This window comes from Cucumis melo, chromosome 12 (assembly GCF_025177605.1).
Source record: "Cucumis melo cultivar AY chromosome 12, USDA_Cmelo_AY_1.0, whole genome shotgun sequence".
NCBI lineage: Eukaryota > Viridiplantae > Streptophyta > Magnoliopsida > Cucurbitales > Cucurbitaceae > Cucumis > Cucumis melo.
This window is the reverse complement of record NC_066868.1, coordinates 21,874,289-21,898,310: the sequence shown is the minus strand read 5'-3', so window position 1 is coordinate 21,898,310 and position 24,022 is coordinate 21,874,289. Positions and strand designations below refer to the sequence as shown.

At 34.3% G+C, this 24,022-nt stretch overlaps 3 protein-coding genes across 4 annotated transcripts; 2 read left to right on the top strand and 1 right to left on the bottom strand.

Annotated features, from left to right (window-relative positions):
• The first annotated feature begins 1,966 nt into the window (after positions 1-1,966).
• On the top strand, positions 1,967-7,962 carry LOC103487966 (putative hydrolase C777.06c). 2 transcript variants are annotated; one of them, XM_008446501.3, is made up of 10 exons: positions 1,967-2,426; positions 2,863-2,998; positions 4,092-4,219; positions 4,988-5,135; positions 5,219-5,324; positions 5,872-5,930; positions 6,513-6,548; positions 6,626-6,735; positions 6,949-7,010; positions 7,496-7,962. In XM_008446501.3, the coding sequence occupies exons 1-9, from the start codon at positions 2,233-2,235 to the stop codon at positions 7,004-7,006; spliced, it is 975 nt and encodes a 324-aa protein (XP_008444723.1). In that variant the 5' UTR covers positions 1,967-2,232; the 3' UTR covers positions 7,007-7,010; positions 7,496-7,962. The 2 variants fall into 2 exon arrangements, with proteins under 2 accessions (XP_008444723.1, XP_008444715.1); XM_008446493.3 differs by having other exon boundaries at positions 1,969-2,426; positions 7,575-7,962.
• A 1,142-nt stretch (positions 7,963-9,104) lies between these two features.
• Positions 9,105-11,890, top strand: LOC103487959 (uncharacterized). Its single transcript, XM_008446481.3, has 3 exons — positions 9,105-9,446; positions 10,953-11,018; positions 11,106-11,890. Exons 1-3 carry the CDS (start codon positions 9,273-9,275, stop codon positions 11,592-11,594), a joined length of 729 nt encoding a protein of 242 aa, XP_008444703.2. The 5' UTR covers positions 9,105-9,272; the 3' UTR covers positions 11,595-11,890.
• Positions 11,891-16,658: 4,768 nt separating this feature from the next.
• Positions 16,659-23,494, bottom strand: LOC103487981 (auxin response factor 6-like). Its single transcript, XM_008446512.3, has 14 exons — positions 22,222-23,494; positions 21,701-21,813; positions 21,228-21,326; positions 21,088-21,144; positions 20,845-21,000; positions 20,682-20,766; positions 20,451-20,541; positions 19,973-20,137; positions 19,756-19,878; positions 19,399-19,474; positions 19,130-19,274; positions 17,760-18,931; positions 17,434-17,624; positions 16,659-17,153 (listed from the first exon to the last, which is right to left on the bottom strand). The coding sequence occupies exons 1-14, from the start codon at positions 22,262-22,264 to the stop codon at positions 16,955-16,957; spliced, it is 2,715 nt and encodes a 904-aa protein (XP_008444734.2). The 5' UTR covers positions 22,265-23,494; the 3' UTR covers positions 16,659-16,954.
• Positions 23,495-24,022: the final 528 nt, after the last annotated feature.

Sequence of the window (24,022 nt, the reverse complement as noted above, 5' to 3'; positions counted from 1 at the left end):
TTTTTTTTACACGAATCGTAAATATTTTTTGATTGTCTTACATTTATGTAAGTTATCTAAAATTAAAACTATCTACAAAATATAACAACAAAAAAAACTTAAATGAGCTCAAGAAAATTTAATGATTTTGTTATAGTTTGAAAATTGTTTCATTTTCTTGAAAATGCCATAACAAAAATTACATGTATAAAATTAATGCAATAGTTTTATATAAACATTAACTCAAAACTTATTACAAATTGAACATTAATATTTAGTAATTCTTAAGAAAAACCATTTCTTCACGTATATCAATAGTATCAATATTGCAGTTCGGAATTCAATTATATTTCAAACATAATATTGGATTATTAATAGTTTATAAACATTAATTTAGAATCCTTATTAACCCGACCAATTGAATTTTTATCATAATAAGTTGATAACAATGTACTAAAAAACTATTTTATAACGAGGTCTACAAATAATAATAAATGCATGAGCATTTGTTAGCTGATCACTTTGGTACATCAATTATATAATTTATATACTTCATATGTGATATATCAATTAAACTTTGGAGTACCAACAAATGCACAAACATTTGTTCTTTAATAAATTCTACATAAGAATGAAAATTTTGGTATATCAAAATTGTATATTTTATATTAATCAACTAATATACAAAATTTTAAGAATATCAAATAACCAATACACCAAATATATAGTATATTAAATATATTATCGATATATATACTAATGCACGAATAAATATAAATTTGGAATCAACAAGATCGAAAATAATTTTTAATTTTTTATATTTGCAAATTTTCAAAAAATAATACTATATTTAGGAGGCAAGATTTGTTATATTTTGTAAATAGATATAGTTATAAATTTAATAATTAGATTCAAAATATTAGCATATATAGCAACATTTTAAAAAGTTGCAAATATAATAAAATCTGTCAAAGTCTACCAATAGACTTTGAAGCAAATATTGATTTATCATCAATACAATTATAATAGACTATCAATGATAGATGTCAGTAGATTTTATTATATTTACAATTTTAAAAAAATATTGTTATATACTTAATTAATTTTTAAAAAATTGCTATTCATTCTAATTACTTTATTACTTCGTAAAGATTTTGGCTCATTTTTCTAAGCTTATAAATATTCTTTTTCTAATTTTGCAACTAGAGGATATAATATCCTTAGATTGATTAATTTCATGAGTATTGATTTTGGATGAACAAATTCAATGAAAATGTTGTAATGAACTTTGGAAGCAAGTCCTCGCTCAAGAAAGGGACACTAAAAGCTTGATTATGGGCCTAAGCCCAATTAAGCTCATTTTTCTGTTTTGGAGAAGGAAGTATCACCTTTTTTCCTCGATTCAAATTCAACTCTTGTCCAATCTTCTTTCAATAGTAATATTTTTGACTCAACATACTATATTGATAATAGTGTAAATCTAAAGATGGAGTTTCTTTACACCAAGAGAATACATGTTGCTTTAAAAAAAAAAGCAACCTCAAATATATCGTTTGTCAAATCTCGTATATGCCCAAAAAAATCCTCAAACCCACCATTGCATTAGAGAAAAGACCAACGAGTTATTTATATTGAGTTCAAAACTCTTTATATAGAAGCGCTAATCATCACGTAAAACTTCTTATTTTTATTGGCTAACTATCTTTGCACGTCCACCTTTAACATTGTCATTAGAACACGAACCTCAACTAAATGGGAACAAAAGTGTCATACTAATAGTTAAGTTCCAAACCCCGAAAGGCAACCAATTAAGTGGTGTTTTAATCTTACTAAATACTTACTTTCACTAATTTATCAAAATGAAGGACACGATACTAAAAAAAATACAATATCTTTATCCTCTCTACTAGAAAACGACCAACCGAAAACCAATCAAATGAGGTTCGAACATGAACAAAAGGTAGAAGAGGGAAAAAAAGGGTGCACACTAATCTCTACGTCATGAATATTGCTTTGGATACATTAATTTTGCAGCGAAAGCATGCACTCCAATAACATTGATACGGTTAGAGCCCGGCGTGAACCGCCAACTGTCAAGACCGTTATGCATTTTTCGCGTGGGAAGACGACGGCCTTATAAAACTCCCACTCTCTTCCGTTGTCTCAGGAGCCTTCACCCTATTACATTCTCCATTTCTCTTGCTCCCCTTTTTCTCCCAACCAACGCTCACAACTTAGATTCAACCCGCAAAAATGGCGGACCTCGATGTCTCTCAGAATGGAGCTTCTCTCACTCTTACTCATAATCAATCGGCTTTGATCTTCTTAGGTACTGGCTGTTCCAGCGCTGTCCCCAATGCAATGTGCCTGATTCAGCCCTCTGATCCCCCTTGCCGCATCTGTTCCCTTTCCCTCTCCCTTCCACCTGAGAAAAACCCTAATTACAGGTGATTTCCCCGGGTTTTTTTTTTCCATGTTTAAGTCTACTTCTGCGTGTCTCCTTACTAGGAATTGTTCCCTGTCTGGATCGCACATTGTGTCTCTTCGTCTAGGATTTTGTTTCCGTCGAGGAATGGCGTTTGGTAATGTCATGTTATTTGTGGACTGCTTCTTAATTATCATGATTTTAGATCTGGAGTTGATATTTCTGGATTTATGGAAAGCATATTTGTTTACTCGTGAATCTGGTGTCGCGATGAAGTTCGGTTGAATTGATGTTTTTTAATGTAATGATTTCGGAATTTGTTCTTTTCCTGTTTCCACTTTCTCATTCTGTCTCAATTTCCTTTCTTCCTAACATCTGTAACTGGGCAGATCTGTAGCACCTTGGGGGAAGCGTGTGGTTTTAATTCCTTGTCTGATTTATGGTTTATTGATTTGCAGGTGCAATACATCTCTTCTCATTGACTATTGCCAACCAGATGGCAGCCATCATTATATTTTAATTGATGTAGGGAAAACATTCAGGGAGCAAGTACTACGATGGTTTACTCACCATCGGATTCCTAAAGTGGATTCAGTAAGTTATCTTTTGTGCAGCTGTTCTTATATGTCTAAAATCTATTATGATTGCGTGGAATAGTTTTTCTCCGAGATTTCATATTAATTCATTTTAGAAATTCCCATGGCTGAATAAAAGAACTGAACATTACCGTAGATGTTATTAAAATTGTGGGTTATGCTATATTGACTACTAGCCTAAGATATGAATGTCATACAAGTTTCTCAACATCAAATATTTGTTATGTGGTTATCTCAATCAATATTTGTATAAACCGCATGCTTATAAGCTTCGTTTCAATTCCAAAAAGTATCTCGCCTATTATAAGTTTTAAGTATAATTTTGCTATGGTGAATTGGTGATGTCTAGATTTTTCTTTTTCAATGATTGTTATCATCATCATCATCATCATCATCATCATTATTATTATTATTATTATTATTATTATTATTATGTACGAACGCCTACTACTGATCCCATTAAGGCATTTAATGTTTGACTTGGCACCATATGAATTCAAGAATCCCAAAAGTTATTTGTTACTGTTTTATGCCCAAAAAGCATTTTTCTCAAAAGACCGCGCTGCAACTTTTAGTAAGCGTTTGATTTCTCCGTGAGTTTTGGAAACTTGGGGTTTTCATCCTGTTTGGGACAAGTAACTTCTAATTCACACTAAATCCTAATGTTCCCCATTGCAGTTTGATATTATAGAACTTTCCAAAGTGAAGTCATGTCGGAAATTAGTTTAACTGCAAAAGCTTATTTAGATGTGCTGCGTGCTTGCATCTCTTTATGTACTATATGCATTCAGCACTCAGCAGTGAGAATCTAGTGTTCGAGTTGTGTTTTTGCTTTGTAGATGACCAATTCTGAGCTGCAAACTTCTACGATAATCAATAACTTTCTTGTATTGCATTAGACGGATATAAGTGGCTAGTGGCTACTCATTGAAAAAAGTAAATATTTCTTCTTGCTTCTTTCTTTCTTTTTTTTTAAAAAAAAACCTATATGCTTGATTGTGTGTCATGAAACAAAATTTGTTCTTTTTAGAATTCAGAAAGACTACTATAGTTGGAGATGGTGCAGTAGAAATAAAATTGTATTCCTGCAGATTATTTTGACTCATGAACATGCTGATGCGATTCTTGGGCTGGATGATATACGTGCTGTGCAACCTTTTAGTGCTGTAAATGATATTGATCCTACACCAATTTACCTCAGTCAGCATTCAATGGAAAGGTTCTTCTAACTATCCATATATTGTCTTATTTTATCCCACAAGATAGTACATCCTGATTGCCACACTCGAGGATTTTCTGTGCCTTCATTTTTGAGCATCAACATGTGTGTTACCCTCCAATGCCCAGGTTTAGTCTTGCTTGATTTTTCATTTCTTCGAGATTCTCTGGAATCAATATTCCATGTTATCTGTCGCTCAATTAGCCCGTGCAACCTCACTCTTTCATCCATCTATCTATGTACCTTTATTTTTAGAGCGTAAACACCTTCTACTCTCTGAGAATTAAGTATAGACTTCTTGATGCTTCATTCTTTGATGTTCCATGAAATTTATTAGGAAGTATGAACTTGACTTGGTTCCATTGTCATGCTTTCTATTTGAACCTTTTCAGGAAAAATGGCTCGACATTTCTCTGAAGGCGTAGAATATGATTATATATGGATAAATAAAAACTTAATGATGTATAATAAAACCTGGATTGATGCTGGTGATTTATATACATTTGACTTCCTGTTTTCAAGTATAAAGACATCTAAAATGCAGATGTAAGTCGAATTTTTGTTGTTCTGCTCGTTTGAACATCTTAGTCATATGTGAGAAGCGAATGACTGCAAGTGCACGTCTTTTCAGTACGTGATTAAGGGACTAGTTAGTGATAACATACAGGACCAGAGTAGTTATGTCAAACATTTTCTCAATTTGTAATATTACATGTACCTGAGTTACTATCTAATTTGTAATATTTTGAAAATGGTCTTTTGAATCAGCATTTCAGTGAAGTTTCCTTACCTAGTCCAGAAGAAACTTAAAGAAGGCCAAGAAGTGAGACGTGTGGCACAGCTTGACTGGAAGATAATTGAGGATCATCACGAGAAGCCATTTGTTGCATCAGGCTTGCGATTTATTCCTTTGCCCGTCAGTTTTACATACTCAATTGGCATAAGTCTCTTGTTCGTTCTATCTCCTTCTACATTTAACTTGTACTTTTCTATATGTAGGTTATGCATGGAGAAGATTATATATGTTTGGGGTTTCTTTTTGGTGAAAATTATAGAGTAGCTTATATTTCTGACGTTTCACGAATTCCTTCAAGTACAGAACATGGTATGGGTATTGTCACCTTTGTTTTATGTACATATTCATTCTTTACTCTTTTCATAAAAGTTGCTCGTCAAAAGCTTCTAGAAGAGTCATTACTTTGAGGCTTCTAATCTTGACAAACCCTACGAATTGATTCTTTGGATTTAATGGTTCTTGGATTTAACCTAGAGTTCTTGTGTTCAAAATTTTTTTCTTGTTTTCGAAGCGCTCAGTGACAAAAGAATGATATTGGTAATTATGATTATGTTAAGAATTTAAGAATTTAAGAATGTTTAATATGAAAAGATTTCCTATTATGTTAGAGATTTCAAGATAAAATCAAAACACATTGATCGCATCTCTTTTAGTTTCTTTTTCCTTTTTTTATTTCTTTCTTCTCTTTTTTTTTTTTTTTTGTAATTATTATTTCAATTTTGGATAGCCTTTTTGTACTCCCGAGCCTCTTTATGTAATTCATTTTATTGATGATGTTTTGTTTCCCTCCAAAAAGCAAAAACTTTTATGACAAACTTTCAATTCTTCTATTTGATTTTTTATTTTGGGTTTATAGTCATTTCAATAAATGGAGCTGGGCAGTTGGATCTTCTTATCTTGGACACGTTGTATAAGGTCTGTGATCATTTGATATACTCTTTACTCTTAATTTCATTATGTATATCTCTTAGATCCTCTATGACTTGGATGCCCCACATGAGATTGGAATAGATGAAATGTCAAGGCTAGGGCTACGGCTGCCATGTGTTAGGTTCAAGCTGGAAGGGATGCAAAGGAATGACGAAGTTGTTATGTTTCTAGTTCATGTTTTAAACTCCAAATCCTAGATCTTGGGCATTTGCATGGAGTCTAGAATTCAGGATAACATGATGTTTCAGTAATAACAATGAATTTTGAAATTGAAGTAGCTAGCAGGAGGCTGGGGGTTCTCTTGACAAGTGTATATATTTAAACTAGATGATAGTTGAAATTCCTTTTAAGACAATATATTAGATTATTATTTTTCTAACAATCTTTGCTCATCCAAATATAGGAATTCTTCTGCAACTGAAGTTCTTTTCTGCAGACACTCATAACAATAATAATTATTATTTTCTTTATTTCACCAGAAACTAATTGGTGACTTGATAATTTTCATTTGAGACTATGTATTTTGCCAACGAAATTTATACCTTAGTGGATGTTTACTGATTGCAGAATGGATCCCATAACACTCACTTTTGTTTCCCTCAGGTTTGTCATGAATTATTGTGATATTAAATTTGTTGGTACTCCTTGCACGATTGACATACTGACGAGAGCTTTTGCAGACCTTGGATGCTGTGAAGAGGTTAAATCCGAAACGAGCCATGTTAATTGGAATGACACATGAATTTGATCACCATAAGGACAATGACTTCCTGCTTGACTGGTCCAAAAGGTGACAGAACTAACTCTTGATCTTTGTCATATTTGATTGCCATTCACAAGCGTCTGGGTAATAGTGAGACTGTGAGTTACTGATTTTATTCTCGTGAAGTTAAAAACAGAATAACGATGTCTTTGAAGTCATAGATTTAAATCATAGAACTAGAGGTATGCTATAACATTACTTACTAATTTAGACCCCATTCGTTTATTTTATTTTATTCAGGGAAGGAATTCCAGTGCAGCTTGCTCACGATGGTTTAAGAATTCCTGTAGACCTATAAACAGGTAATGTACTCCTCTTGAAACTCCCAAGTGATTAAAAAGGAAAAAAGGGCTTCTGTAGGCATAGAACTCAAGAAATTTATAAATATGTCTCCACATGTCGCTTGAAAAGAAAAGGGGACAATAATCACTGAGCTTTTAAGTAGCGAGAGGGAGACCTGAACTCCATCTAGGAGTTCGGAAGATAAAAGATGATTTTCAACTACGCCATCACTCTTTCCTTGAGAAAATACTGTAATCCCTCCACAAAACTAAACTGAACTATTTTAACATTTTCAAATTAAAGTTCCCCTAAGAATTTGAATGATATTATGAAGAAGGTTATCCAGAACACCTCCTATGATATCAAACACCCACCAGAAATGAAATATACCTCATTCTCTTACTCATGTTATGAATCATGATGCGCAGAATGTCAATTGATAAGATGAGTCTTTACTCACAATAAACACTTCATAATTTTTAAAAGCCATATTTGTGACTTGCAGGTATGGTTTACATTTACCACGATTGAAGCACCTTGGATTTCATCAATGTCTTATAAATACTTGAATATTCTATGTGCAGGTCCTGATCGATATAAGATTACGTCCCATGTGTTTTAGGAGGATACAATACATTCTTTTAGAAACTTAACCGTAAACTTGACGGCTATACTGTAGGGGCAAAGAAACATTTATACAATTTGTTATTGAGAGTGATGGAATCAGAATGGAAAGGCGATTAAGAAGGTTATTATTTTTTTTTTTCAATACCATCTGATCGTATCGTTTTGTGCATTATCAGCAATACAGCATCAGATGATTTTCATGCACTTTCTTTTTTAGAAGTTATGTGAAGTGGAAAGCGAAGAGTTCGTTGTGGAGTTAGAATTGTAAACGTTCATTAAAAACTTACTTGGAAACCCTGTACAAATTTTAGTGGCAGTGTATGTGGCGAAAGGTAGTTTCTTCCATGCTTTGATTGTTCTTTGTTTAATAAATTGGCATCGTTAAGAAAGAGACAAGAAATAAGACCAATATTACCCAATCCACTTAACTGTGAGAAATTCTTTGTTTTTTCTGGAAGTGTTTTTTAATTTTCTTTGACATTGAGTTTGGAACGGCCCTTAAATGAGACCACTTTTATCATTGTCTTTTAAAGATAGACAATAATAAACACATTAAACATTGTAATTGTCTACCACTAATAGACAACGATAGAATAGTAGTTTATTGTTGTCTATTAGTGATATACAATGATATTAGTCTACCACTTTATCATTTGAACAACTTCCTTTTTTCTTCGATCTTGGCTAAGAATGTTCTTTTATGATAAGTTTTTGTCAATTATTTTAGAATAACTTTTCACGGTAACAATAACATTATTCACCTTTTTCTTACCGATGCTACCTTGTAGAAAAGGATTCCATGATCCATGAAAAGCATATCTAATTATATTATTATCTATGACTAATTCTTATGTATATTACTAATTGATAGGGTCTCATTGGTAAGTATCACAAGGTAACTGTCTCATAATAACCGTGAGATAGGTATATTTTTCTAACATATAAACTCAGATATATATTTAGAAAACTTTTACATTTTTCCTTATAAATCTAACGGTGCAAAACTACTTGTCAATTTGTAGTGATTTCATCGAGTAATTTCTCTCATGTTTGACTCTTTCGATGGCACTCCCAATTTCAAATTCTACAATTTTATTAAAATAGTGGTGGCTGAAAGATACTGAAAGACGTTTTCTAATTTTAATTGATGAATTGCAGTGTTAAAAAGTTGAGAAATTCATATTAAAAATAGACAACCGATGAATACGTGCACGTCCATTTTCAATTCACATACAAAATCAAACATAATTCAAGCCAATGTGAAAACAACAATAATTTCATTTGACTTGAATTTTAAGCCATAGAAAAACTCCAACTTACATCACCATTTCAAGCCCAAATGTTGACAAACACTCGTTTTTCAGAAAAATATGTAACAACAAGCCTTTACAAGTTTCTTTCAAAAAAAAAAGGAATAAGTTTTTAATCTGTTTTTTCTTTTTTTTTTTTTCACATTTCTTCCAGAAGCTGACTAAGACAAAAGAAAGAAGACCAAGCAAAGTGTGGGAAGTCCTCAATGACCTTAAAAAAACACAAATCTTTGTTAAAACCCATTTTCTTGGTGCTTTCCTTGAACTTAGTTCAATTGAATTCTCTTCAAAAGCTGAAACTTTAGAGTTAAGAAAAAACAAAGTTTAGGAAGACAGATCAGAGAGATGGAGTGGTGTGTGGGTTTTAATGATAAAGAAATTTATGTAAGTTTTGTTGTATTCAAGCCAATGGTATTGGTCGTTGATGATTTTGTTGAAGCTCTGAAACAATTCTCCTTCTCCACCAATAATCTTGGTTGTATTCAGAATTGTGTTCTCAAGAGCATCCATGGAAATATGGTAAATACTTTAACTTCCCTTTCTCGTATTCATTCATTCATACAACAGTACACATGCATCTTGATTCATCTTTTCCATAACTTATATTTTTATCATCACTGTAATATTAATTATGTTTGGAATTGGCTGTAGTCTACTCTGCGTCTCTCATGAATTGCTTATGGTGGATGTGTAGTAATGGTCTCTCCTTCAGTTGGATTTTCGTTTTTCGACTTTTATGTTTCTGGAACTATATGGTTGGAGCACTTTGAACCTTTTTCCTTCCTAACGAAATGTTTTAACTCGTTGAGTAATTTGGCACGATGACTTGCTACTACTAAAAGAAAGCAAATAAGATGGATGAAGATGAATGTTGGAAGATGACATACCTTAAGAAATTAAATGTCATTTGTTGTAGTGTAATTCAGCACAAATCTATTTTAATTATGCCAGCCAAATTTTATTGTACGTATTTTTGAAAATTAATATTTATTGTATGACGATAGCGTTGTTTCTAAGTAGGGGAATATACATTTGAGTAGGACCTTTGGATTTCTTTAACCAACAATGCTAAGTAACATGTACAATATTTTGAAAGAAAAAAATTGATTAGTCTTTGTTTGGTGGGGTCATTTTCAATTTTAGTAAAATAAATCTAAATATTTACAAAATATAGCAAATTTTGAAATTCAATCGATGATAGACACTAATAGACTTTTTATCGGTGTCACATTGATAGATACTAAACGAAGTTTCTATATTGTCTATATTTGGTAAACATTAGAAGTTAGCTTCAATCTACGCTTTAACTATTTATGTAAAGTCTCTAACACATGCCCCACCACAATCACAATGCCACCAATTATTTGTTATTGTTAGTTGTAAAAAATGTACATGACAAGAATAAAAAATTTGTAGTTCAAGAAAGATGCGATCTATGAATCATGAAAAACCTACGCACCTTAGTGATATTTGCCACGATGTCTGTACGTACCTAAGTCAATATAAGACTTGTAGTTGTAGCAAGAGTTTTAAGGATGACAATAAACTTACTTAGTCATTATTATGACGTTTATAGGAAAATTATGACATGGTGGATCAAGTTTTCAGAATTAGATTAGGTTGATTCTTGAGGACAATAAAACAAGGACTACATATAGTATACCATTTTAGCTCAACCTAGGTCAAGGTCAAGATTGAAATATATTAGTTCATGTTTTCTACCCAAACACTCATCTTCCCTAAACTCAAACGAGGGTAACATGTCACGTTCATCAAATGGGGATGCCAGTCTCGACTAATCAACTTGAGTTTTCTCTTCTCTTCTCATGCTCAATTGGACCTAGTGTGACTTTCAAATTCGGATAATTTAATTATTTTCTTGATTTGATAACTTGAAAACTCAGATAAAGTCAATTGTACTCTTTAGATCAAATCTGCTCATAACAATTACCACGTTCTTTATACCAATATTATGATCATTCTTTAAGATCATCTTTACTAACAGAAGAGTTTTTAACCATCCAGATCATATGGTGTGGAATTTGGGCAAAGAGGTCAATTCAAAGCCCACAATTATTATCCGAAAGACTTGTAAGTTACAATTTAACATTCACCATATAATTTTTAATCACTCATTTACATTTGTTATTATACATTAATTTGTTACATTCTCTTCAGCTTCAAACCGTAATATCAAAAACTTCAAATATGGCAACCTTGTTAGATCTTAGCTTCTTCGAAGCATATGGTGGAGAATCCATGGATGGTTCTTGTGTTGCAAAATTTACAAGTAGAAGCATCATATCAATGATTTCAATAGCTGCAAAATGTGGTGATATAAATGATCTTTCCTACGCTTGCTTGGTAATATTCAAGTCTCGATTTCGAAAGATCGAAGGAATAAACTCTGGAATTTGCTTGAAATCTCAAAATAGGCCAACAGTTGTTTCACTCTATGTTTGGAATTCTCCTTTTTATTGTTACTCATGGATCTTGAATTCAGATCATTTGAACTCAATGTTACCTTACCTTGATCGTTTTTCACTTTGTATTAAATATGATATATATCAAGTGGTGAACGTGAGTGATGCAAATGTATCTAAATTTAAGGATTTAGATAATCCTGAAGAGAGGGGAAACAAGTGCAAATCTTTTGATTTGAAATAAAGAAAAGAAGGTTACTAGAATAGTAGATTTTTCCTGTGGTGATATCTCTCTGTTTTCCCTTTTTGGGTACATATGTAGCTAGAATCTATGGTTCAAATTATGTCATCTTTATCTTTCAAGATTTGGAAGTTTTTCTTCTTCTCACAATTTCTTACGATATGACTCAACTTAGATTTTTTCACCCTTTTTAAAGAGAAAAGATTTGGAAGGCTTCTCCAAGAATTTATAGTGTGTTTGGCACACCAATGTAAGATGAGTTGAGTTGGTATAATGTATAAATTCATTGTTTTTGCACACTGACTTTAAATGTTTTTGAAGTTAAGTCGGCATCTTGTACCAACTCACCTCAACTTTTCCTTCTTCTCAATGTTTCCAACACTCATCAACCACCATTGACGGTTACCATAATTGTCACACTCTCCAAGAACCAACTTCGATGACCACTTTCACACGTCCAACTTCGACAATCGATTTCGAGCTCTGACAACCACCTCTAACGAATATTATTGCATGACCAACTATGAAGACCAATTTTAGGCTTCAGTAATCACCTCCTATAGTAAACTCCAGAGAAAATCAACTTCGATGACGACCTTTACGCAATCAATTCCCGACTCCGACAACAAACTCTTGCAACCAACTCCAAGATCATTTTCATACAACCAACTTCTTCCTTCAATAACTACCTACAACAACGAACTTTGACGAAAATCACATTTGATAATCAACTTTGACAACCACTTTCAACTTCGGACTCCAACAACTACCTCTACAATAAACTTCAAACAAACATCATGTTGTAATTGGTATTGGACAATGCGATGAAACAACAATTAGGCATTGGAATTTTGAATGCCTATAACAAAAATATCTGAAACTTGGTTGCCTGATGACTTGATTGCTTAGATGAAGGTTGTCTGGAAGATGGTCACCTAGACAGAAAGCCTAGATTGGTCACATGCTTGGTGGTCTCCTAAACAAAACCCCTAAACTAGTGGTCGCCTAGATAGAACGCCTAGTAGCTCCAAGAAAAAACCTTGTTAGATGAAGGTTGAGTCACAAAACATGCTCTATTTAAGATGTTTTGTGACTATGCTCGAAGTGCAAATAGTTCTTAATCTTGTCACGTAACCCCAGGATAAAACAACAAAATACTTAATCGAAATTGCACCGGAACCGATCAGAATACCAAACACCCGTGAATGTAACTTTGCTTGAAAAATGAAAATAGGAGAAGTTCAAAGAAATTTTTTGTAAGAAATAAGCTTCCTGATGATGCAAAAATGAGACAACGAGATGAACTACATATAGTAGTAGGTTTCATAATGCTTCAATCGTCATAAGATCATGAACGCCTAAGATCTAGAATGCTCAATGCTCATGTCAAAATATAACATTTTAACGATCATGTCAAATCGTAATGTCTCAACAGTCAATGTGTTCTAATGATCTCAATGCATTGAATCTCAACGCGTTTAGGTTTCAACGACTCGTCTTCAACGTGCTCAAAATTAACGCCACAAAAAACTAAATTTATTAATAAAAATAAAAAATAACATATTGTTGTTTTATTCCTCACCTCATCACAATACATTTTCCCTCGTGTAAGAGATATCAACAAATTCACATTTGTCTATCTCCTCACCTCTGAAACATGGAGTACTCGATCATGACTTCTTTCCTGCAATGGCATTCCATTGGGTGTTAAGATGACGGGGGAGGTTCAATTAAAAGAAATTATGGTAGAGGGAAGATATAAAGCAACAATAGAAAGGAAAAAAGGAAAAGAAAAAGAAGATAGGATGAAATTTATGGAGAGATTAGGAATCAAAAGTTTTAATTTCTCTTTTTATATAAATATATTTTATTTACCTAATAAATGCAAAAAAGAATGTAGTGGGTCAATTATTTTCCATGGCCAAAAAGAACTTAACCAAAAACAAAATAACAAATGCAATCCATATTTTATTCAAACAAAATAGGTAGAGTTATTAAATTAAAAAAATAAAATCAAAAAAGTTATAAAAAAAAGACATATTATTTAAAATTCAAAATAATTGCATCAGACGTATCTCTAGCATATTGAATTTAACTTTACACCTTAAACACAGACATATAAACTCGATCTCTATAGATATGAACTCTACAAATATATGAACTCTAGATTTCATATCTCAACTCAACATCCAAACGACCCTCAATTTTCAAGATAAATATACTATGAAGTGTTTAGGTTCCAACTTCAAGTGAGGGAATAATGGGGTAGCAATACATCTTATATTGGTTTCTAATTATTATTATTTACCAAATACCCTTTCAAATTCTTCTATGATTTCGTATTTAATGTATTTTATCCCAAAACATAAACTAATATAGCCTACACTTCAAACATAAAGTACTACCATAAATTAGAATAACTAAAACACTGCATCATACACTCTGTCTGTATATATGGTCGTGTCTTAAATAGCTTTCTATGCTGAAGAGTATCTTGCTTCAAAATTAAATTGTTGGGATTTCACTATGCCATTTAATTTTCCAAAAAAGGTTTTTATTCTTCTTCATCATCCTAAAGGGTTATGAAGTTGAATTTTAGAATATTTAAAATAGTTAATGTACAATAGTAATGTAACTTGAAGATTATTTTTCTTTTTCTTCCTTATAAAGTAAAAATCATTGGCATCCTCAAGTCCTTGGGATGTGAAAGAGAGAGGACCCCAAGGCCAATGCCTTAAACTTCACAAAACAAAGTCAGATAAGATTGAGGTCAGCTATGGGTAGGGTTTCTCCCATTGGAACTTGCTTTTCAATTATTTTAGATTCTTAGTTATTTGCATTGTTGTTTATTATGCTTTAATTATCACTTTGGTTCATTCACCAAAAACATATTTATTTATTTATTCATTTATTTATTTATTTAGGAGCCTATGAACTAAAAAACCATTAATTCAAGTACACTATATATTCAATGCAAATTAAATTTTTAGTCTCTTGTCTATTATTAAAGATATTGGTCACCATAACCACAACTGTTTTCTTGTAGGTAACAACCACTTTGTTTCTAAGAACCTCAGCTTGTTATTTTTTTTTAATATATGGAATGAGAGTTTGAACCTCTACGCAATAAGTTTACAATACTTATTGACGTTGGTTGAACTATTTTTTTCTTGAACTATTTTTTATTCACATGACATGAATTATATTATCCAACTATTTATGTTTTCTTTTCCGTGTATAAGTTTTATATATTAATCTTGACAAATATTAAAAAGTTTCTTTTTATTTAAACATTAATATGAAGAATATAAATTTGTATTTTTTTTCAAATTTATCAAAATTAACGAATCAAAATATTTACAAATATATAGCAAACTTTCACAATCTATCACTAGCTAATAGTCACTTATACACACACATTGATATACTATTGTCATCTATCCTTAGTAATATAGACATTGATAGATGTCTATCGGTTTCTAGATAACTTTTGATATTTGTAAATATTTTCAACAATTTTATCATTTAAAATAGTTATTTTTTGTTTGATACTAGCTCTCTTTAAATAGTAGTAGTTGGTAACTCCAAGCTCAAAATTATGAATTGTTTATTGAATTCAACCTTGTTTGAAGAGAGGGAAAGGAAGATAAATGAGTTATATAATCATACATCGGCAATAGTTACAAAATATAAAAGAAACATGATGATCAAATTCAAGTTTCAAAATTTTCTTCAAAACCCAAAAGTGTAAAAGGACTGCTAGGTTTGGAGAGAATAATTATGAAGCAAACCCCACAAGCCTTTTCTTTTTGGGGTGCCATCATTGAAGATAGTGCCCTACATTGTCACCATTCCATTCATCCCTTTTTACAAGTTTTTTATTATTGTTATTTTTCAAAAACAAAAAAAAAAAAAAAAAAAAAAAAAAAAAAGAAAAGAAAAGGAAGTGTCACTTTGCTGAGGATGCATCCAAATTACACAACCTTTTATACACAATTGGCCATCCCCAAAGTCCCACCATTGAAAAATAGAGAGCTCAACCAAACCTCATGTGCCTCTCTTTTAACCCTTCAAAAGGCCTTTCTTTTCAACCGAGAAGAAACAAGTTTGAAGAAATTATTGACAGTTTGAAGGCAACATGAGGATAAAGAGAAAAAGGACACTACGTGTCTTTCAACCGATGGCGGCTCGATGCCTACCGAGACACTATTTTACACCCATATCAAGCTTTTGTAACTTTTGTGTCAAAAATATATAACAATGTTGACCTAACAACGTTATGATCTGAAAAAGAAAGAAGAGAATCTTAGTTTGCTTCAACTTAGATGGATAGGTCTACCGTTCATTTCGTTCCATGGTTTGGCAAATATTTGTCATAGATTTTTAACCCTCTTTTTTACTTTTAGAAATAATTTCAAAACATTAAAGTAACATCCATCATAAAATATAACTAAAAGAAAAGTTCTTAGCTGATATATGAATGATATTTCTCCAACATGTTTTATCATCTTCGCAATATTAGTAGCTTTCAATTTTAAAACCATTGTTTGAGACAAAGTCCAGAGGCTGTCTGGGAATCAAGAATTTACAAAAGCATCAGACCAAGAGATTCAGCAAACAGTGTTGGCCTTTAGGGGCCCCATTTTAGAGCTTATCAAGAAAACTTTGCAATTAATAGAATGTCATAAGAGAAGAAAGGGACCATGGAATCTAAAAACGGTAATTAAAAATTTGGATTTCAAGTTTCATTTTCATAGTGACGAAGACATCTCCTTTCATTGAGGCTTTTACCGTTCTGTAAAGTACCATCACTTTTGTTTGATTCCTTTCTTCATTGCCTTCTTCAAGAGGGAAACCAATTGCATCAATGAATAAAGTTGGCAACATCCCCAACTACTTCATCTCACTCATTCATGAGGTTTTTCCCAACGAATCTTGAAAACTCAAATCGACTAAAAACATTCTTTCAGCTTCTGTTTCCTAAAGAAGAATGCAATGGTATTTAGTCTTTTAAGCAAACCGAAAGTTTGTACAAAATTCAAGTCATTACAAAACAGAAAATAGGAATTTAGTCAATCCTGCTAAACTTTACTCCATTTCTACGGCTGAAAGAGAGACAAGATGATTTAACTTTAAGTCTTCGTCTTGGAATAAAATATGGATGTCCTAGGACTAGTGTATCGTCAATGTAATAAGATAGTACAGAACAGAAAAAGAAAATGTTTAATTACAGTACTAGAGCATAAGCATGTTTAACTAGATTTCTGTAGCTTTTTTTCCACAACCTCATATGAAGAATTTAAAGAAAATGCTAATATTACAGAAGAGAGAACGATGATGTTGTAACCAGGTAGGTGAGTCACTCAGTAGTCAAGAGGCCCGACAGAGGCTATCCCTGAAATCAAATTTCTTGAGTCCTGTCGACTGCCATAGTTGTCGCAGGTGCTGTTCGAAAGCCTCTGAATTGGCACAGAGTTCAGAAGTTCTAAACCTCGTTTTCCCATGTCCTGAACTTCTTCTGGTGAAAGTATTTTGATGCACCACACGCTGTTTACAAACTCCCTGATATGCACAAGAAAAATTCATTGGTTGAGCCACTAAATGATTAGGAGATATAAAAGTGCTCCCTAAGCTGACAAATTGAGAAAATTTTTAGTATGTTTCTATTTTTCTGTTCATTTCTTTCAGAAAATTGACTTTTACTTTATAATGAGCCATTTTCTAGGATATGTCAATTATACTCTTAACTCGCCACGATACAGATTTGACTTACATATTGACTAAACGCAAGAATGAATAAACCAAATGCTAATGTGTAGGTTATGGAGAAGGAAAAACTTACGGCCACGGGCCATCACCGAGAAGAAGAACGTCATTCTCCCGGTCAACAAATACAAGCTGCCAGCCTGATCTCAAAGGATCTTCCAACTCGCCTTCTAAGCCAAACATGCGAGCAAGCTCGCTGCGTAGCTCAGGATAGCTGTTGAATTTGGTTATATCTAACGACCTACTGTAGGTCCCTGATTTGTGAACCTGTACATAAAATGAGTGGAGGAAAGAAGGGATTAAGGATACTGACAAGGCCACAAATATAGTACAATGTAAAGGAGGATGTAAACCAAACAATCAGAAGTAGAAATGGAAAAAAAGGGGACAGATATGCATCACCTTGACAAAGGTTCCGTTGGGTGGGTTTACTTGGCCCACATTTTCATGAGACTGCAGGAGACCTGATTCATCGATGCAATTCGAGGATGTCATAGTTGGATTTACAGAAAAATTGCTACCAGCAGTGCTCATATAATTGGAAGAAAAAGGTAGAGTTGTAGAAACACTATCATTGCCAACTCCCCTAAGGTTTGACATCCCATTTTGCATTAGAAGGGATGAAGAATCTATATTCACACCAAATAAAACATGGTTTTGAGGATCAGAACCCTCTTCTCGGTCATCAATAGGACATTCCCTTCCAGGAAAGGGTGGTAATGCAACAGTATTCTGAGAAATACTACTCTGTGGTGTTCCCAACATTTCAACTTGAGGTAGAAAATATTGAGAAGCTCCAGTACAGACAGGATCAATAGCGGCTCTCTTTGATGGCCAACCAGCTTCAGGAATTACTGAATGTGCTCTTTGAAGGTTAAGCAGCTGAGATGAGTCATCTTGGACAAACGAACCCGCAAGGCTATGCAATGGGGAAACAGCAGGACTAGTTACAGGATTACCATTGGAATCAGAAAAACTTGGTTGTTGGCAAAGGGAAGGGACAGTTTGCAAGGACGGTGACTGGGATTGAGAACATGAAGCAAACTGAGATATGGCAGGGATAGAACAAGGAATCTGCTGATGATCGAGTGGCTGCGTCTGCCTTGGTTGCTGTTGATGCTGCTGTGAATGATTATTGAATGATTGCTGGGGCTGCAATTGTGGCTGAAGATGATGCGACTGAGTTTGAGACTGAGACTGCGGCTGCGGCTGCGAATGCTGCTGGTTTTCTTGAACAGATTGTAGAAACGCCTGTTGAGATTGAGACTGATGCAACATCTGAGGCTGCAATAAGGTAGAAGACTGACAAGGAAGGCTTTGGGGCTGCTGGAATTGAAGAACAGATGCAGGTGATATTTTGGAATAATCAATTGCCCTCATCTCCTGAAGAGCTGCAGTAGCCATGACTTGATACATGTCAGATTGCATACCCATCATGGATGGATCAAGCCTTGGCTGCATCCATGGTGAGACCCCAGCTCCCTGAAAGTTAAGACATTGGATGCCGCGATCACTATTATCTCCCCGTAGCCACATGAATGGAGAATTCATTCCGAGGTCACTATCCTTGATGCCTAGGAGATAAACACATAGAGAAGTTAGACATGAGTGACCAAAGCTAGGATTTCACTGTCTAAATAAAAATACAATGGGAAAAACAGAAAGTAAAACTGGAAATCATTACTCGAATGTTAAAAGCATTAAGATGTATTCATGTAAACATATTCATTGATAAAGTAGTAATGGTAGCAACTTGCAAGAGAATTACATACCGAAAGAAGGCAGTCCAGTCGGCCATGGTCGTTTCAGTCTAAGCGGAAACGGTGACGGATACATTGGAAATGTTGTCAGTGGTTCAATTTCCCACAAAGACACTCTTGGCTGTCGTTCTCCTGCTGTCGACTCATCCCAGCCAACCTGCATCAATCAGCTTATGAGAGTAATGTTCTGACTTATAGAAGAAAAACTAGAAAACTGGTTAAGACCACATCAGTCGAAACTTAAGCTTTACGATTCCTCAAGTGTTAACTGTGTCACTAACCTTGACCGAGCGCCAATGTGAGTTTTGCCATCTTACAGGATCCAAGTCACTAATGCCAGTGATTGTGCCCATGTAGCTGTATACACCAAAGAAATATTAGGGACATATGTATAAGCATCCAATTCCAGTAGTAGAAACTTATGTACTAAATTAAAGAAGCTGAACTAAATTAAAGAAGCTGAAAGCAATTAAGAAATGGGTAACTTCAAAGCCAAATTGCAATAACTAGGCAAAAGTAAATGCAGCAAACAGAGCTAGAAGCCACGTAACAAGATAATCTATTTCACCCTTTAAACTTACTGATCTAAAGAAGTTTACAAAGACAAAGAGAACTATAGACTAACATTCCAGACCTACCGACGAACACTTGATTCTTCCGTTTCAAACAGCATCCTAAAGCGCATGCCAACAGAAACACGAGTATGGTAGACTGCCTTCACATATTTGGCCAGTGGTATGACAAACTCTGAAGGGCTAGCCCTGATTAGAAGTCCAGCTTTTTGTTTAGAACATGTAGTCTAAAAACCAAGTAATATCTTAAGAATTCCCATTATCATTCAGAGAAACTTCACACCTTGGGTTAAAAAATATTGTAAACCGACTGATGGTAGCTGCTGCATGAGCTGCAGCAGCAAGAAGCCCTAGATGCATGCTATCACTTGACAGTACGGATGAAGGCATCACGGTTTGTGGTCGACTTGCACGCCTAATTCCAAGGAGTAATTGGTTCTTCTCATTCCTGAAGAGAAAAAATATCAGTATTGTATTGATAGCTGGCTTACATTGGCATGCTGATAGCGCAAAGTCAAGATCAAATAACTTGTAATGATATTGATTTTATAGCAGATAACATAAGAGAAACTTGATTGACTGACATTAAACGTTTAGTTGACTAAAGATATTGTTATTTCATTTGATACTAAACAAGTCAATTGATAAGGTTCGATAGAACAAGAAAGATATTGGATAACAAACAATGAACCATGAAGAAATGTATATGATCAACAATCTCATCAAACTGCAATGAAAAGTATAAAGATAACATTGCATACCAGATAAAAAGTACAGCGTCACCAGCAACAAGTCTTTTAGCACTCACGAAGACACTCCATCCAGTTGTTAGAAGGTGTCTTTTAGGCTGGCCTGCAAAGATATCGACAATGTTGGGGTTATTAAACTAGTGCATAGTAGTCAGTTCTCCATTTCTCTAATGCCACCTTTATAGCTATTAGATGCAAAGAGGAGTCGGGAAGGAGAGAAAATATCTAGAAATGAATACCTACCGCGAAATATATGTCTAAATTTCCACTCATTATCATGCAAGTCCCTCGCAATCAGCTCTTGGGCTGGGGGCTGCATAGAGAAGTCCTGCATTGAACCTATATGGTCAGAACAATACGAACTCTGATTGGCAATGACTACTTATAAATCTTAAAAAGTACTTACCAAAGGGGGGAATACTTTCTCAGCAGCACGGCGAGGAACAGAAAAACCTCCATGTGTGCTGGTATCACTGGCTGTCAAAGTTTTGCAAAAATAATTCGTTGGCTGCCTACTTGGAGTGCCCAACTCAGCTGGAAGGTAGGCTTCCTTCAATTCTTGCTGCATAACAACGTAATTCATATTATAAAAAATGAAAAGCAAAACTATGAGTCCAACTCAAATGCCAGAAAAGAGAAATAATCCTACAGCACTCAAGGGTTGCAGAGTCATCTGAGCATATACTTCATCTGTCTCGGCATCTGCCTGAAGTTTTCAAACACTTAGAAGTTAGAATGAAGCACGGCCTACAATAACCAGACCAGAAGAAGCAAACTACCAAGCCTTACATGCATTGTCAGGTTGTGAAGCTGACAAATGAGCTGCGGCGGTAAACTTGGGTAATTCGGTATCTGGGCATCGACCTCTTTATTGGTAGATGCAGCAACCTACGCAGAAAACAAGTGGGTGTAAGCTTTAAGATTTAAAGAGCTTAAAGATTCCATGAAACGGATCAGTATACTCTCACTGGACTGCACAAATAAAAAACTCATAAATGAACAATAATCAAATGCATTCTTTCTACCAAGCAACACTTCATCCCATATGCCAAAACTTTCTCGATTAAATTTACAAAAACTACAGATAAGAGATCATATCAATCAGACAGGTTGACATCTGTCAAAATCACAACTAAAACACAGAGCAAAACAGAGTAAGTAGCAACCAAACACCTGAATAACCATCAGGGTTGTTAAATCTCAAAAGAAAGTCAGAAATTTCAAGTGGGCATTGAATAAAGATGGAAATTCATGGAGTTCACCTGCTCACTGTGACCTTGTGGAAAATAAACAACACGACTGCCAACAGCCGGCAGAGAAACAAGAGGACCAGCGCACGCATGCCAAAGCTCGGAATTCAGGACCCTTCTCTCGCCTGCAAAATTGATGGTCAATTTTCATAAAAAAAAGGCCAATGTTTCCAATTAGGAAATTCCATGGCTGGACCACTCATTGGGAGAGAGAGACAGAAAGAGAGAGAAAGACTTTCATGGTTGACACACAGAGAGATTGAAAAAATATAAAACAAAACTCCAAAGGCAGGAAAAGGACATAAATCTAAGCATGACGCTGCAAAATCCAAGGCCACCGGAAGGCAAAAAAACGAGTTAAAAATGCAAGTCTCCCCAATCAATCCAAAAAGGAAGAACAAAAACGTTAAGGGTATGAATCAAATAGGAAAGTTATCAAAAGCAGAATCATCTCCAATCTTTGATTACTTCCCGTAATGTATTTACAGACAAAATTCAAGCAAAAGTAGTTCAAATTTCAAAGTATGGCGTACCTTCCGGAGCCTGAGGACTAAAACCACCCGCAGAGAGCCTCATTCTTACCGAAACTTGACAATATCCTTCAACCGAAGTGATAAATAAATAGCTAATGTAAACACATCCGCGACCCAGAAGACTCTGGCTCTTGTTCACTCCACAAGTACAATATTCCTCTCCCCAAACTAAAGCGCCATTGTAATTTCAAGCTAAACGTGCTTCAATCTGTACAGTATCAAAAACTTGGTGCCCACTCTAGAATCCTCAACCGAAGCCGGTTTCGCAACAGAACACAGTGATTTTGCGCCTCATCCGAAGCTTCAAATCAGCACTAACAGTCCCTCCAAGATTATACCAATCTCTTAATTTACAATTACAAAACAAAACCCAGATTAAGCTTCAAAAACCCAACTCCTCTTCCTCCTCCTCCTCCTCCAGACCCACAAATTACTGATTCTTAAAGAGTTCTGGCGCTGAAACTACTACAGAGTTAAAGATCCACAAACGCCAGGGAGCCACCAGATCTTGAAGTAAGAACATGAAAGGTTTGAGATATTTAGTAGAAGGAAAAAACCCAGATCTCAAAGAAGAAGTAGAAGAAGCACACCAAAGAAAAGCGACCTTCCCCCCATGTTCATTTCTGGTATCAACTAGGACCCATTACGCACTGAGTGAGTGGTGAACTTTTCAGAAACGAGGGAAGCAAGAGAAAGAAGAAAGATCAAAAACCCAAAAACCAAAAAGAATTGAAACAACATCATGCGAGCTCCATTGGGTGGATGTATCTTAAATTTGTTCTGAATAACGGAAATCCAAGGCTTATGGGTCGAGTAGTAGCTAGTGATAGAAAGTTACGAAGGTCGTGGTCATGGTGGTAAGGTACTAAAACTAATGTTCTGAGGCTCTGCTGTGGTGGTAGCTAAATAGATAGATGGGCTATGAAATTGCAAAGAGAAATAAGTAGTAGACTACTATTGCTTTACCATTCTACCGATTTCTCTCTCTCCCTGACTCCTCTGTTTTTGCTCTGCTACAAATGTTTCCTTTAATTTTTAATTGGTTTTATTTTTTTTTATTTTTTTTTTCTGCTTTATGGGTCAGGACGCTTTGCTCCAATCAATCAACGCACAACCGCCATTATTTTTCGCTGTCTTTTTCATCTCAGGGGGAAGAAAAAGTAGAAAGGCACTGTAGAAGGAGAGGAGGAGAGAGAAAGAGAGGGTCTTTATTCTGAAGAGAGAGAGAAAGTGTCAGAATTTTAATGGCGAGGACGATGAGAACAAAAGGAAGGCGAGAGGGAAAAAGTAGAACTACTCTTCTTCATTCCTCTCTGCAATCCCCTCTCCTTTTTTGTAATTACCATTTTTTTTTTTCATTTGTGAATTTTTATTCATTTTTACCATTGTACAAAAAGAAAAAAAAAAGAATACAAAATAGATGTTATTAATGTTATTTCAAGTAGGAGTTAATACCAATATTTCTTTGGGGGAGGAAATGGAGGCAATGTTGTTTGATAGAACACCATCACATATTTAGTTTCATCACATACCATCATCTCAAAATTGGTGGCGTGGTTCATCCAATTGTGAATGAAATCAAAGTCTTGTTGATGGTTGGATGATTTTCCTAAATTGACTCTTTTTTTATTTGAAGTTGATTCGATATCAACGTCGTAGTACTTAATCGTCGTTACTTGAATAGATTTGAAACATCCATATTTTCCATAATCAACTTCGATTCAAAAATTATCGACAAATTCATATCTCAAACTTAACTTCTATTTTACAAATTTTTCTTTAAAAATTTGAAGTTTGAATG